At 41.7% G+C, this 15,533-nt stretch overlaps 1 protein-coding gene across 1 annotated transcript; it reads right to left on the reverse strand.

Moving 5' to 3' along the window:
* Nucleotides 1-1,383: 1,383 nt before the first annotated feature.
* Nucleotides 1,384-14,279, reverse strand: enc1 (ectodermal-neural cortex 1). The gene is made up of 3 exons (XM_078271263.1): nucleotides 13,934-14,279; nucleotides 7,374-9,189; nucleotides 1,384-4,017 (listed from the first exon to the last, which is right to left on the reverse strand). Exon 2 carries the CDS (start codon nucleotides 9,181-9,183, stop codon nucleotides 7,408-7,410), a length of 1,776 nt encoding a protein of 591 aa, XP_078127389.1. The 5' UTR covers nucleotides 9,184-9,189; nucleotides 13,934-14,279; the 3' UTR covers nucleotides 1,384-4,017; nucleotides 7,374-7,407.
* Nucleotides 14,280-15,533: the final 1,254 nt, after the last annotated feature.

The raw sequence follows: 15,533 nt of genomic DNA on the forward strand, positions 1-15,533 counted from the left end.
ATCTTGGTAGCTAATAATGCCTGGACTGCTTTTTTTCTAAATCTTTTCTAGCTTTTTATTTCTTCTAAATCTAGATCATAAATAACTGTAATTAGACACCTACTGATGCTGACGGTGTAGCGTAAGGACATCTGGAAAATGTCTCTGTACATGTGTGAGTGTACATTTGCATGACTGAGTCGCTGCTAATGCCTGTGTTGCCAGGGGACGGTGACATGTAGGTACATTGTTTTTATCACAGTCGGCCACACATACAGACTGCCCACACAAAATACTAGACTTTATAGTCTGTTCAGCCAAGCTCAGCATAAGCTAACAGCACCCAAAGGATTCACAGTGTTGAAGGGTTGAGCCATCAGTGGTATGTTCTGGGGAGTTGGGGGAGGGGGGACCTACTTCCTGGCGGACAGGAAATTCAACTTCCTGTCTTGATTAATGGGGGGACTGTTGGATCACACAGGGGCACTGAGGGGCCTCCCACACACAAAGCTCCCACAGTTCACCTTGAATGTTAACCCCTTTTTTTTCTGTGCTGGTTCTCAGCCAAAGAGTGTTTGAGAAAAATCATCTTGTGACTAAGTTATTTTGAAGTGATGTAGATAAGATATTCACCAGCTCATAACAACATTTCAGCACATATTGCGACAGAGAAAAGAAGGCTTATTTATGTATCAAGCTTTCCCCAGGATATGGGTGTATGCTTTTTGAATGCATGCTCGTCTGGATCCAGTAAAACTGGTGTTACTCAACCTCAAGTCACCGGTCAGCAGTCTTGTCAGGCAACAATGTAAACAGTGAAAAGACTCCTCAGAGCTGAAGGAATGCAGCGAGTGGCAGTGTGCTCTGCAGTCACTCACTAATGGGATGTTAGACTTGTTATAAACCAAGGAGCGTCGAACGCAGGAGCAAATATGGCAAACCACTTTGCAATGCATTTCACTGATGAAAAGTGTGAGAGGGGGCGTAGGAAGTGTGAGGGGAGGCAGGTCAGGGAGGGAGGGATGAGAATAGAGAGAGAGGGGTCCTTTTTAAGATTTCATGTTCTCCTCCAGCCCCCACAGTTTGCAGATAAAGGTTGCCATTGCCAAGGTGACTTGACAGAGAAAGGGAAAGTATCTGGCTGTTTCGCCTGTTCTTGTGCAGGAAGCTTAGAAGCCAGAGCCACAGATAAGATGATTTCAGTCCCTCCTCCACAGAACAAAAGCTACACGCATGATATACTGCCTTAAATACCTCAGGACACTTTGGCTGCTGTGTTCACTCCAAAGCTGCCTAAATATGCGAAACATGCAGTAATGAAAAGGCACCCTATGCTGTGCTGAAGCTGCTTTTCCCTTCTAAATACAAATGATCTCCATACTGAAGAAGACAAAGACACAATGCTTTACAGTCAAGAGGAAAAAACTCTTATGTTTATTAGCCATGAATTTCACATTGTGAAAAAAATGTACAAAATAATGCCATAAAAAATAGAAATTAAACTCTTACATGACAAAGAAAAAATGAAACGGATGCACATTGACAGTGTGTTTTTTTCTGTCTAATTTACATCATTATGTGAAGCAAGATACTGTGCTCCTATCTGAGCCAGCTGGATTTCCAGACAAAACAGAGGAAAAGCGGAGGGCAAGAGTAGAAATGGGAAATGCCACTCAGCAATTAGGTGCAAATTGAAGGGGAATTCATTACTCGCTGTTGCCAGGGAAACTTGCGTTCTATGGGGAAAAAATGCTACTATCTGATTGGTGGGGTCAAAAGCTTTGTGTTCAGTGTTTGGAGGAGGTCGTGGAGCCCCAAGGTTCTCCACTGAAGTCCTTAAAATTGCCAATAAAAGGATGAACTTGTGGGTGGCTTAAGGAGCTGAGAAGGAATTTACAAAGCTGTTTACCAATTGATCCCCACAGACTTGATTTGTTTCATGAATCCACAAGGAAGGACATTTGAAAAAATATATACATATTCCACCAAAACACATTGAAATTCAATGATTTCATTAATATTCAATTGTAAAACGTCAATGTTCAGGTCACATAGACAGACATACAGACAAAACACTGATTAGAGTTACCAAGGATTTCATATGCAAGTGGTTAAGACATTCTCTCTTTTTGATCTTTCAGAACTTGCAATGTTTTCTTTCTTCCTTTTTTATGTGCATCATTGACACTACGTTGAAAAGCACTGCGGTGTCTGCCCTTATCAATGGATTATGAACTGGATTCTCTGGAACTCTGTCTCAACCCAATGGTGAAGAAGACTGTGGGTTAACACCTCGAAGAGCCAAGATAGCACATGTGACAGTCCTCCAGCTGCCCCAAGGACAGCTGCAAAGACTGTTGCATTCTTAACCATGTCAAGGTTAGTTACTGGGTCGCATACCGCACCGTTCCAGGAGCCTTATCTGTTTTATGGTTCCGATTTTCATGTTTTGTTAGTACAGTTTGGACCCCGATGGGTCTATTTAAGACAAGTCTGGACCCAGGTGAGAGCTTGAAGAGAATCTATCGGAGGTAAAAATTAAAATTTCTTTCAATACCATTCAGTCTTCTTATTTGGATAGCAACCCTGTGGCCTAAACTGCTTCATATCATCAGTAATCCGAGCCATTCTTCCTCTTCTATCAATACTCTGTGAGAGGTTAACCTCTGTCTCTTTTGAAAGAATTTAAAGTTCCTCCTGGGAAAGACTGAATTGTGCAAAATGTAGCCCAACTGAGATCAGATAAAACACAACACCTGGCCATGCATAACATAACCCGAAACATATGTTCACATAAGAATGCAGGCAGAGAAGAAATAAATAGGATTAAACATATTAACAGAACAGAGTAATCATTGTCATATAAATTAAGCCTACATTGCAGCAAGTTTAAAACGAAACTGATTCATTCTCAGTTTAGGTTAAGGTGACAAGATTTCTGTGACCACAGAGAAGAGTTCATGCCAGTTTTACTGAATCACTATGAGTGGACATGCTCTAGAAAGGGTTCAGCCATGACTCAGCAAGCGAGCAACTGCTTTTATCAGAATAACAGAAGCACAGCCGGGTTTGCTTTTACAACATTAGGTGTACAGCTGAATGTGACAGTGTTCTTTCTGAAGCGATGGATGGATCCTAACACTGAATACCGCCCCTGTGTATAGTGGGTTAGTTAACCGGCGTTTAGCGAGTGTTAATGAGTAGCTACGAAACAGCAAACATGTAAGTTTGTGACCCCGAGGCACCTCGACCCCCACCGGCCACGCGCAGATCCCCTCCATCCTCCTCAACCTCAGCTGGTGTTGGTCGTCAACACCTCGTGGCTTGCAGTGACAGCAAACTGCCAAAGCCTTCATAAGAGGAACACTCAAAGGTTTGTTTCTGTGTCAGAGCTGTTAGAAGCACGGCTTTGAAAGAAGAAAATAAAAGATACAAGGGGGTCAAACAAAAGAGCTAATTAGAGAAGAAAAGAAGCAATTTGCTCCTTCATTGTGCCTTTTATAAATCGGCTATATTCAGTTAAACTGAGTTTTTTCCTATAGCACACCAATCATTGCATTCTCCTTCCCCTCAACCTAAATAGAACATCCATCATGCTATACATTGCAGCCTCGATGAAAAGAGAATTTATTTTCTAATTTTTTTATCATAGAGAAAAACATCAATGAACATTCTCACAAGCCTGTCATGACTAAATGGGAAAAATGCAGGTTGTGTGATATGTTTGCAGTCCTCATATGGCAGCATGAAAGCATATGCCGGATGTACACAAGGTTGGAGTTTGTGCCTCATAAAACAAGCAGCAGTTTGTTTGGTTTGTTTGCGTAAGCTACTGCCCTGTAGGCCTCAGCGTCCTTTTTGGAAATGAGAGTAGACATCATTCCAGTAAAGTATCCAGCTTTTGTCCAGTTTCTGCATCTTTGCAACATCAAGATGAATGCGGGTGTCTGTACATCACTGCTCAGCGTCTCTTTTAGAGGAAGATAACGTGTGCTTCTTCACAGTTGGAGTCCAGTAGATGGTGCAAAACAGGGAAATCTGAGGGAGAGAAAAGAATAACTTGTTAAACAGGCAAATAAGATAAACAGTTTAAAGGTGACTTTTAATTATTTAAAGTATAAAGGAACAGAAAATAATACACATCTAGGAAAACACAACCCTTTTTAAATTGTAATTCCTGCTTTCATTACTTTACATTGTAATAGTATTGATGATGTATCAGCACTGTATCTCCTGCTAGACTAATAGATTTGGTGAATCCACCTATTCTGTTTACTCAGTACAGCCCTCTGTCAAGCTTCTTACTTCCCCCTCAACCTACTACTGTACACTTTTCACATCTAAGTTGTTTTACTCTTAGAATTTCCCTCTGACCTTTTCTGTTTTTAAAGCCTTTAAATAATAATTTATTAATATTATTTAATATATATTAATATATTACTTAATATGTACCTATCTGTACGGCACAGATGGTTACAGGCTTGGTAGCCCTCTGTGTCTAATGTGAATGTAATATCAGCTATCTCTGTTTGGACGTGGGTCCTTTCCTTTGCTGTCGTTTCCAGAGGACGTACATGTGATGAGTGAATAAGTAATCCTTGACGATCACTTTTTACCCAGTAGCAGTTTAGGTAGGAGAGAAATGTCTTGTCACTGGATTTCAGTTTGTTTCAAGTTCGCATTTAGCGGAATACATTTATGAATAAAATCAAAGTAGTTTTACCCGTGTTGTAGGCTGACTTTTCTTATTCACTGCACTTAACTACATGCTCTGACACTTAACACTTTGCAAAAATGACATAAAATGTTTTTAAGGAAAAGGTTGATAGATATACATTTTGGGAAATATGATTATTCGTTTTCTTGCAGAGAGTTAGATGAGAAGATTGACACCACTCTCAGACATTCTTCTCAGCAAGAAAGCGAATAAGCGTATTTCCCAATATGTCAAGTGATTCCCCGACCACTATGCATGTGTCATGCGTCGTTCTTTTAACTGGAAACCATTGATACTGCCACATTGCCATGGGAACTGGAAATCCGATGAAGCTGATCAGGTTACTTTAGTAGTGTATGTAGAGATTGCTTTGTTTGTTGTGATGCTACATTAGTTATTATTACCAACAGGGAGGTTTTGTTTTTGGTTCGGTTTGTTGGTTTGTATGTCTGTCATGGATTACGGAAAACTACTGACACAATTTTCATTAAACTTGGTGGAAGGGTGTAGCATGGGACAAGGAAAAACCCATTCATTTTCGGAGCGGATCTGAATCACAGGGCAGATACACATGTTATTTTTCACCTTTGTTGCTTTTGACAGGGCATTTGTGCTGCATTAATGTGGTGTCAAAATAATCGGAAAAAAAATGTCCAGTCTGGGAAACATTGCATTAACATTGTGAGAAAGGGCATAGCTTGGCGGAGGTCTCTGCACTCTGAGTGCCCTCCTAGTTTAGTCACATTCTTAATTTGGGATATGACACAACGTATATGCTGCAATTTGGGTTATTGTAATGTAGTTATATTCCCGTAGCCTAAAAACATTTTTCCTGGCCATAAAGCTGCATCTCAGTTCAATTCATTATATCATTCAAGCAAACAATGAAAACCTGCATTTGGTTTCTGTTACTTTTTGTGTGTAAGTAACTTTTTCATCCTTTGTCAGTACCTACTAAATGCTTTCCAAGGAAAATAAATCTTAGACAAGTTAGATTTGTTCCCCTGGGAAAAACTGAGAGGGAACTTGGTCTTTCTCTCACAGCTACAATCTCCTTCTGTGAGGTCTAACATACTTCCTTGCCCTTTTATCCCTAAACAGTCAGCCTTCTTTTCCATTCCTCCACATTTCGTCTTTTTAACTCGCTCAGTGAGGAGACTGTCAGTTGCCATGACAGGCAGGCACACCGAAAACAAATTCTGTATTAAATTAGTGGCAGGATTTCACTTCACTGAGCACTGTGTTGCATTGGCTTAGAGATAGTTCAGACCTTCAGTCTAGTCTCTCCTTTTCAGAGATGAGTCACTGAAAAGAAAGGGAATAATAAGTCTTAACAAATATTTCATCCTGTGGAGAGGAGGAACATCACAGTATTGCAGCAGTGAAGCTGCTCTGAGCTGCTTCCTGGCATTATCACATGGGAAACTGTGCTGTGCTGGACAGCTGGGGAGTCACTCTAATTCTCCCCTCCAGCCATTTCAATAAATACAGCAACATGAAAAGGACTGCATGCATGGGTATGTGTGGGGGCATCAGTGTAGGGTGTAGCGATTGTATGATGTGATGTGATCGTGATCCTGCAGCATGCGGAAAGATCAGCTTTGCCAGCTGACTACCCATGCTCCACATGCGTCTGGCCTGTTTATCATCACAGCGGGAGAGCAGGGTTAGAATGAGGTAAAGAATATATACTGTAGATGGAGGCTTTAGACTGTAGAGTTCAACAGGACATTTTCAGAGCGAGACCACCCGTATCAAGGCTAATGTGTGTCTGACTGAGCAGAGGGGCGGCTCTCTAGCCCTACAACTCTCCCTCCTCACTTCCTTTGCTGCCACTTCTCTCAGTCACCTCTACTTGCAACCCGTGATAAATGGTTTCCAACACTGCGTGAGTCGCTGCCTTCCATCTCACCTAGCGTAAAGACCATAACCTCGTCAAAGGAAGGCGACTGAGAGTGGATTAGCCTCGCCAGGGTGTTGTAGCCTGCTGGTGTGTGGCTTGCCTAATTGGCAGACCCCTTTTCCCTCTTAGAAGGATTTCCCCCACAGGAGCAATACAAGTATCCTATTCTCTTTCAATTACCCTCTCTGTCCTTCGGCCCATCCCCACAGCCACATAACTCACTTAACTAAAGCACACAAGCCCCTATCAATCCCCCCACTCTCCCTCCTCTATGCTCCTTCCTCTCTTCTTCCCTACTCGCTGTCAGTATTTCTCTTATTCTGAGAAGAAAAAAGATCTCTGTATCTTTGCCAGATTTGAAGCTTCTCTGCCAAAATGTTACAATGTTTATGTAAAGTGAATTGTGAAAATGGAATATTAGCCAATATATAATTATATATACCTCCACCGATTTAGCATTACCCTCCCATAACATTGTCGAACTCACTATCGACAGTTTAAAAAACATCTATATTGACGCAGCAGAAATAGAGATTTTATTCCATTCTTCTTCCTTGACCTGGCGCCTATATTACCCACAATGCAACCAAACCACCAACAGTGAGATGCTAGCCTCATGTGGGAATGAGGAGCACGCTAAAGAAGTCTGGTAAGCTAATTTCTCTAATTTCACAGCCCTAGATCTTCAAATGCAACTTTATGCAGCTTATTTTGTTTACATATGTAGTGGTACTCCTTAAGACCTGTAAACAGACGAAGAGACATGAAACGTACCTCATGGAAAGGGTGTAGGTAGAGGGGTTTAGGCTCAAGCAGGCAGATGTTTCCAGGTGCTGACGAAAGCAGTGGGAATGAGCGAGTATGGCACAGTAGTGATGCTGTTCCAAGCATCCAGCGTGGGGTCATAGCAGTCAAGAGTTTTACACCGCTGTGTGCCAAAGTACCCACCCACCACATACAGTTTGTTCCCCGATGCCACAGCCTGGCAGCTCATCCGCTTGGCCGTCACGTCGCCCACTTTAGTCCACTGGTAGGTGTCACTGCTGAACTTATAAGCCGAGCATGCTGAGAACTCTGTATCCCCGCCCATGACAAAGATCTGGTTTCCCAGCACGGCGGCGGCTGTGTAGCGCCACGGCTGCGGGCAAGACGCGGGCACAGACCAGCGGTTCTCCTGCGGATCGTAGCACTGCACCTTGGGCAGCTTGTCGTGGGTGACGCTGGTTCCTCCAAAGGCAAAGAGCTTGAGCTTGACGCTGACCACTGCTGCATTGCTCACACCCTCTCTCAAAGGAGCCACCATGGTCCACTTGTTTGCCACTGGGTCAAACTGCTCCACCTGTTTGAGCGATACAGACGGAGAAGCTGGGAGGCAGCCAGTTGCTGCCGTGTGACCTCCTACCACGTAGAGGCAGTGTTTCAGCTCTGCAGAGCCATGGCCAAACCTGGCAATGAGCATGGGTGCTGCCTTTGACCATTCCTCTTGGACGGTGTCGTAGACCCACACATCTTTGGACACACCGTTCTCTGAGCCTCTCCCACCAGTGATGTACACCTTACATCCGATGGCGCAGGCACTGAACTCCTTCCTGGGGCTGGGAATGTCGGCCTTGGGGATGATCTCTTTGGCTTTCTGGTCCACCAGGTACAACTTGTCGCACATGAAAGTCTGCCCTCCCAGAAGAAATAAGGCATGGCTGGTCTTTCTTGGTCGAGCACACGGGCTGTTAACGACACCATCGTTTTGCAGGATCTTCAGCTTACAGCGGATAGCTTCATCCACAAGCTCCTTGCTCTTGGGCTTTGCGTTGATCAGCTCTTCTGTAGAAACGTTCTCCATGAGAAAGATGGCAGGCAGCAAGGCCAGGCGGACCGTTCTCAGGAGCTCTGGAAGGTGGCAGTGTCTCTTTTCCAGGTCATAGTTGATCCAGTTAAGGGCAGCTTCATAAACCAGTCTCTCATCTTCTGTCTCTAGCTCCTCATGGGACAAAAGCTGCACCACCATATCTTTGGGCAGTTGGAGGAAGTCCTCTGTCTTGCAAATAGCGGGAAAGTTGCTGAGGCACATGCCCCAGGAGAGCTCTGACAGCTTGGTGCACTGGTGGGCGTCAGACAGCAACAGCATGCCAAGGCAGTTAGTTGGGTGAAGGTTTCTCTCTAGGAATTCAGCACAGGCATCCCGGATGTCCTGAAACTCTAGCATGTCCCCAGCCTCCAATAGTGACTCTGCGTTTTCCTCGTTGATGACCACACGTGATGAGTACGCATAATCCAGCAGGAGCTCTAAAACCTCTGGGTGGATGGAGTCACGGAAGTTGACCTCACTGGCCTGGCTCTCCCTCAGCCCGCCGCTGAACATGGCTTCAAAGTAGCGGCTGCAGGCAGCCAGCACGGCCCGATGGCAGGGGAAGGAGCGGCTACCTGCATGAAGCAGGACGTCTGTGAAAAGACGTTGCTGCCGCAGCGAGTTGAGGTGCATGAGGACACTATCGGCATAGGAGGACTTGTGGAACAGGTAGATGTTCATCGAGCCAGTGCTGGCTCGTGATTTTCGGTTCTCATGGACACACACGGACATTTTCATTGAATCCTGAAAAAGTAAAGACAAGAAAAATCTCTCTTTAGTGCATTTTATATTTAAAGTGCATTACACAAGGTTCTACCGGTTCATGTTTTGCTGAGGAAATTTGTTTGTCATGGTGCGGGTTTTTGTTTAAGTGGTTTTTGTCTTTAAATTCGCACCTATGGGGTAGAAATATAAATGTTGTTGTTGTTGTTTTTAGATTATTAGTGTATTTCAGTCTATGAATTCACAATCATCAGTTTTTGCTTAAAGTTGCTACATTATAAAGCTGAGACAGCCATCGGTATTCTCAATATGACTGAAAGTAATGACAGTCAAACAAACAGCCCCCCCGCCAACATCAACTAAAGAATTTCAAATCATTTTGAAATTCAATAAATGGTTGCCCTTGATGTGCCAGTAAGACAACAAGAGAAAAGTCCTCTGTTAAATGAAACCCTCACATCAATCATATTCGCGATGGGAAGAGCTTTTTGCGAGACCCGAGAGCATCATAATAATGAGTTTCCCATAAAGAGGAGGCAAGCTTTCAGTAATATGGGAGCCTGTTGCTGTTCAGACACAGTTTAAGGAAAGAAATTAGATAATGTAAGTGTTATAAGAGTGTATCTTCTATCATTTAAGCTCCATCTAAATTCACTGAAAAGTGTTATAGTTGGCCTAATTCTCAGCCATGACTGCAGTAAAGGCACGTGGTGTGATTTTGATGCTGGAATGTGACATTTTGCAGCCCTAATATCCATACCATGACAAATGATGCAATCCTTCCCAAGAGATAGAGAGACATTAAGCAAGAGATCCAGAGATTTCAAGTCGCGAAACAACATACGCCTGGGACTTACGAAGGTCAAGTAGATAACAATTGTCTTCTCGCAGAGACCACAAGGCTTTTCTACTTTCAACGCAAGCAGCACTAATCCCCCTCTTTTAAAGATGCCATGATTTACAAGTAAGAGTCCCTTTGCAGAGCTCTTTCAGAAAAGAGACAAGAAAGAGACAGCAGGACTCTTTATGCACCAAATTTACTGCACTCCCCTCCAGAAAGTCACAGCTTCCATCTTCACTGTCCTTGCCCTGTCCTCGCTCTGAGCTCACATTCATTCCAACCAATTTCCAGACATGTCAAGAGACTCCAACACTCTGTTTTCAGAGGCACTGAGTCTCTCTCTGACCTAGTAAATCCACAGCTGTCAGATTCTTTGACCAGACTTACAGACATTTTAAGTTCTCTTCTATGTATCATGTGAAATGATTTAAGGAGTGATAGAAGATCGAAGAGTAAACCGTAAGACCAACAATGCCTTTTTACACGCAAAATCTGCCTTTTTAGTTTCGAAAACAGGCATTAGGTGGTTGTAGCATGTTTGTTGTTTTTCTCATTGACAGCAAACAGCTGCAAGTTCAAGTTTTCAAGACTGTATGAAATGTATGAAAAGCAGCTTAAAAGAGAGTGATAACATGACACAGACATTTTGTATTTGTCTATATCATTATTTTGGAGGAACTACGATACTGTTTTTTACACCATGAAAGCTTGTCACAATTGTAATCTATTGTAACTGACTGAAGTCAAGCTGACCACAGCTGCCATTTGTTTCTCTGTCAGTAAGAACATGTTTTACAAACTTACAGCTGGTGCGTATTTGACTCTGAAGACAAAGATTTTTTTGAGAACTACCGCTTCAAGGCTAATAGAGTTCAAAAGTTCCCAGGTGTCATAAATGATTCCGCTGCAACCCAACTGCGGAGAGGAGAGGACAGTTTTTATTTTCCTTAAGTTACATCATCTGTTTCAAAATCCTAAGAATGCTGTTTCATGAATAGACAATCAGCTGAGAACCCTGTAAGTGCAAATGAAAGCCCAATGCGGCTTTCCAGGAAACGGTGTCACTCACGCCGTCGGCTTCAACAGAACTGTAAGTTTCAGGGACATGATTAAATTCCAGTTAAACTAACTCCCCAAACCATTTGCTACCCAGACACCCAGGTTGGCTTTTTTGTTGCAGCTGTCATTGGGGGAAACACAACCTGTGGAATGTATTCCATTTGAAAGTATTCTCACATATTATGAAATATTTATTTTTTCATAATAATAATTAGAAGAATATAATGTATCACAACGTGATTAAATACAAAACCAGCCTTGGTTTAACAGGATTTATTGCATTCCAGCACTGACAAAACTAGCAACTTGTCAGCTTGTGGCCTATGGCTCAGCTACTCTATAATGAGAATATCTTGTTCTTTCACCTGTGCATGTCACCTCCCACACACACACACACACACACACACACTGCGGCTCATGTTTTCTAATTGGAAGTTGTAAGCTTGATTTGAATAAGTGGCCCTAATAAACCCGGCACTAAATTGGAGAGGTTTTGCAAATACTAATAATTAGCATGTTGATAAACATAACCTTCAGTAGCTTGCAGTTAGATACACACATCATTATCTGCTCATATAGGAGGAATACATTTTTTTAAACAATTTTGCATCACTTAAGGTTTTTATAAAATACATTAAAAAAAGGTCACATACACACATTGACTGCAGGAGAGAGAGCTGAACAAAGAGAAGAAGAGCAGCAAACCAGATACGTATCCCGTTTGCATATTAAAGAATAAAGCCTGCATTATCAACTAAACCTGCAGGTCCTGAAAATCCTGTGTTAATCTATATGTAATTTAAATGTGAATGTGCCCTTTGTTACAAATGTACTTCCTCAACATCTGTCCAGTAAGGATGTTTTATGATTGTATAGTTTCAAAGTTTAAAATGATATTCTCCTACATAGACTCTTATATCTTAATCATGACCACCAATTTAGGCTATTGGCTGTATGTAATGTAAAGATGTTTTCTACAAGCTACTAAATGTCCATCTGCTCATTAACCCAATACATGTAAAAACAGGTTAGGTTAGGTTTCATCAGGAAATGAATCAGCAACTATATAATTGTAATCATATTGGTCTGTGAATGTAAACTGAATATTTTTTGGATTTAGTTGGACAAAACGAGCAATTTGAACACTGGTTGTAACTGACTGTCAGTGTTATATCTGCACTATATAGGAATAAACATGGTTTTCTTTTAATCCTCACTACAAGTGTGTATTCTTGCCAGATGAAAGGTAATAACTAACTAACTAACAAACAACATTTTGGCTATCTCAACTTGGTTTACTAGTTGTTTGTTTTAGAACTGACTTAGAAGTGACTTAACTTGTATGATGAGAAAAAATCAATATATATTTTAGTACTGATAAGATGATGTATTCACTTTGACGTCCACTGGTGATAATAGGTGTTATCTATTACATGACTGTTTATTTAGCACCATGAAGGTTATTTGCATTGTCATTGTGAGTATAACTTCACTGAAACCGTCAAATAGTTTTGATCATTGATAAGTCAAGTCATGAGATCTTGTCTGTATGTTTATCTGTCTTGTATGTCTGGCGAGCCAAAGAAAAATGTCCACCCTGGTGGACAAATTTTTTTTTATTCTATTCTATTCTATTTATTCAAAAATGCTTCACATTCTGCTTCAGCTTCTCAAATGTGAGGATTTGCTGCTTTTCTTTATCACGTCTCATAGCAACCTGACCAACTGTTGGTTAGATAAATCAAGCAGTTTGGAGACGCAATTGGACATTTTCCCCTAATTCTTTAGGCTAAAAAAATAAATTAAATCAAAATGATTATCACTGGATTAATTGCTAACTAAATTCAGTTGCAGCCCTAAAACCAATTACTTATTAATAACTTGTATTGTTATTATTTTCATCAATCAGTGCTCGTGGTATTGTAACTGTAACTTCAGGCTATTTTCTGTCACAGTTACAGAGTCAGTACATTCACACCAACGTGCCCTGAGTGGAAGAAAATATGCCAGCCGTGAGAGAGTGAGTGATTGGCTGGATGGCTGTGAGAGTTGTCATCCTCATCCCCTCTACAGAAAAACAGATCCATAGGCACATAACAGGAAAGCGCATACATGCCTCACTCACAAAGCACGCAGTAAAAAGGCATGCACATGCCGCCTCTGGACTTTATATCTGAGGCCTGGCTGGCTGCAGTCTGTGTAAAATCATTGCCAGGTGTTCACAGTCAACCATGGACTCAGGAAGAGGGATGGTGGGAGAGACTTCAAAAGTAAACACCAGGCTTATATAGGCCAGTTCTGTGCATCTGCCACTTTGGAAGAGAAAAAAATGAAACAAGATGCAAAACAAGAGGACACACCAGCAGCTATTGATCTGCATCCATCTTAATCTCTAATTTATAGTCTCACCCCAGCTGTCCACACACATCTGAACGAGCTTTACTGTGTTTAAACCAAAGCCATGCCACTTAGAAATAGTGTATATCACCAAGAGGAGCGTGTCACACCTTTAGAAACACGTCAAACATCTCGAGGATGCATGAGTATGCAGGGACAAAATGCCGAAGAGACCACAAAGGACTGAGAGGAGATCTCATGAAAATAAAGAAATAGTAGCCTACAATCAATGCGCTGGGTAGATTATAGCCAAGCGATAACATAATATCGACATAATCAAGGAATGATAACAATAATGGAATGATAACAATAATCGTTTGTCCACATTAGCCTGTTTTCTGTTGTGCCGGAGTTTTCCATCAGCAGGTGATCAGAAAGGGATGCTGTTACAATATAAAGATCTGTTAATAAACTATATTAGATGTCACCTCTATATAGGCTAGAGATGTGATTTATTGTCAAATTTACCTCTTTGGGTGAAAGCAGGAGTTCAATTGTGTCCGCGGTATCCCTCGAACATGCCACTTCTGAAAGAGCCACGATGCGAACCTTGCGCTCGGGGAGTGTAAAACAACTCCTTGTTTATTTCCGAAAAGCTGGCGGATAATCGGCGAGGATGAGGCCGTTTTCCTCAGATAACGCGCAACACTGTCTGCAAATTCCGAAACAAAATATACGTATACAAAGGCCTCGCTTAAAATAAACGGGCTTTGGTGTAAAGGATGAGATGTTTGGATGCGTTCCTCCAGCTCTGCTGCTCTGCTCCTGTGTGACGGTCCTCCTCTTGCGCTCCCACTCCTCTCTCATTGGAATTTACATTGAGAGAGGGGGAGGACCGTCACCGCGCGCAGGAAATGGAGAGAGAGAGAGAGAGAGAGAGAGAGAGAGAGAGAGAGAGAGAGAGAGAGAGAGAGAGAGAAGGCCTATGCGTAAAGATCTCCCAAGGCAGGAGTTTCCTCCCACACACATACAAACAAACACACATCATCACCGTCTTCTTTAGGTTGAAGTATTTTTGTATTTCCATTTTGAACTAGGCTACTTTATACTTCTACTCCACTATATTTCACAGGGGAAATATGGTAGGCTACTTTCTACTCCAATTTGACAATTATGGTTACTTTTAGCAGTAGTGCAGGAAATAAGAGCCTACCTTAAGTACCTGCATTCAAATTCCTAAAAGTAGGCTATTGGCAGCAAAGTAAAAGTACTTGTTCCACAGAAAAATGGCCCCTGTGAGTGAAGGCTATTATTAGCCTATTAGATTGTTACTGATGCAACAATGTGAGAAGCATTTACTGCAAAACATAATGGACCACTGGCCACTGTACAGGAACTAATGGTTATAGTAAAGTAGCCTAAATTAAATGTATTGTTTGTGTGGTGCTTTTAACTAAAAGAAAAACTACAGTGATACATTTCAAAACAATACCATGTAGAAAATACCATAATGTTGGACTGAGTCACAGCAAACTCACCACTGACTGCTATAGGCCATTATAAATCCATAGGATTATAAAGACATTGTGGTTTTTGGTTGGGGTAGCTGGGAACGGGAAGTCCAATTATATCCCTGGACATCTTGTGTGAGTCACATCTGTGGTCCTTGTTGACGGGACTTTTGGCTGTGACTAATCTCTTCAGTGGACCTTCGAGGCTATGATGTTATTATTTTGTTTGTTTTTTTGTGTACTTGTGTTGTGGTGGCTAGAGCCATTACATACTCGCATCTGGTTTCTTTTCCCATCAACTGAAGACAGAAATTACACCATAACTGTAGCTTAATGTCCAGGATGTTAAGCACAGTGTTCCTTAGAGAGGTGTATTAAGTTATGAAGAAGAAATAATGGGAAATGCTTTATATATATGACAGGAGAGACATCTAGTGGACAAAGTGGAGTGCCAAATATTGAAAGCTGGAATTGAGGGAATAATTAGTTTAATTATAAACCCTTGTGTCTGATTGTTATTGGCTTAACTTCCCCATTGTTTGGCCTAAAATAACAATATATATTTAAATATATTTTTCTTTTCTTCTGACCGTATTAAAACCCTCTCTTTGCCACAT

Source organism: Sander vitreus, chromosome 16, assembly GCF_031162955.1.
Source record: "Sander vitreus isolate 19-12246 chromosome 16, sanVit1, whole genome shotgun sequence".
NCBI lineage: Eukaryota > Metazoa > Chordata > Actinopteri > Perciformes > Percidae > Sander > Sander vitreus.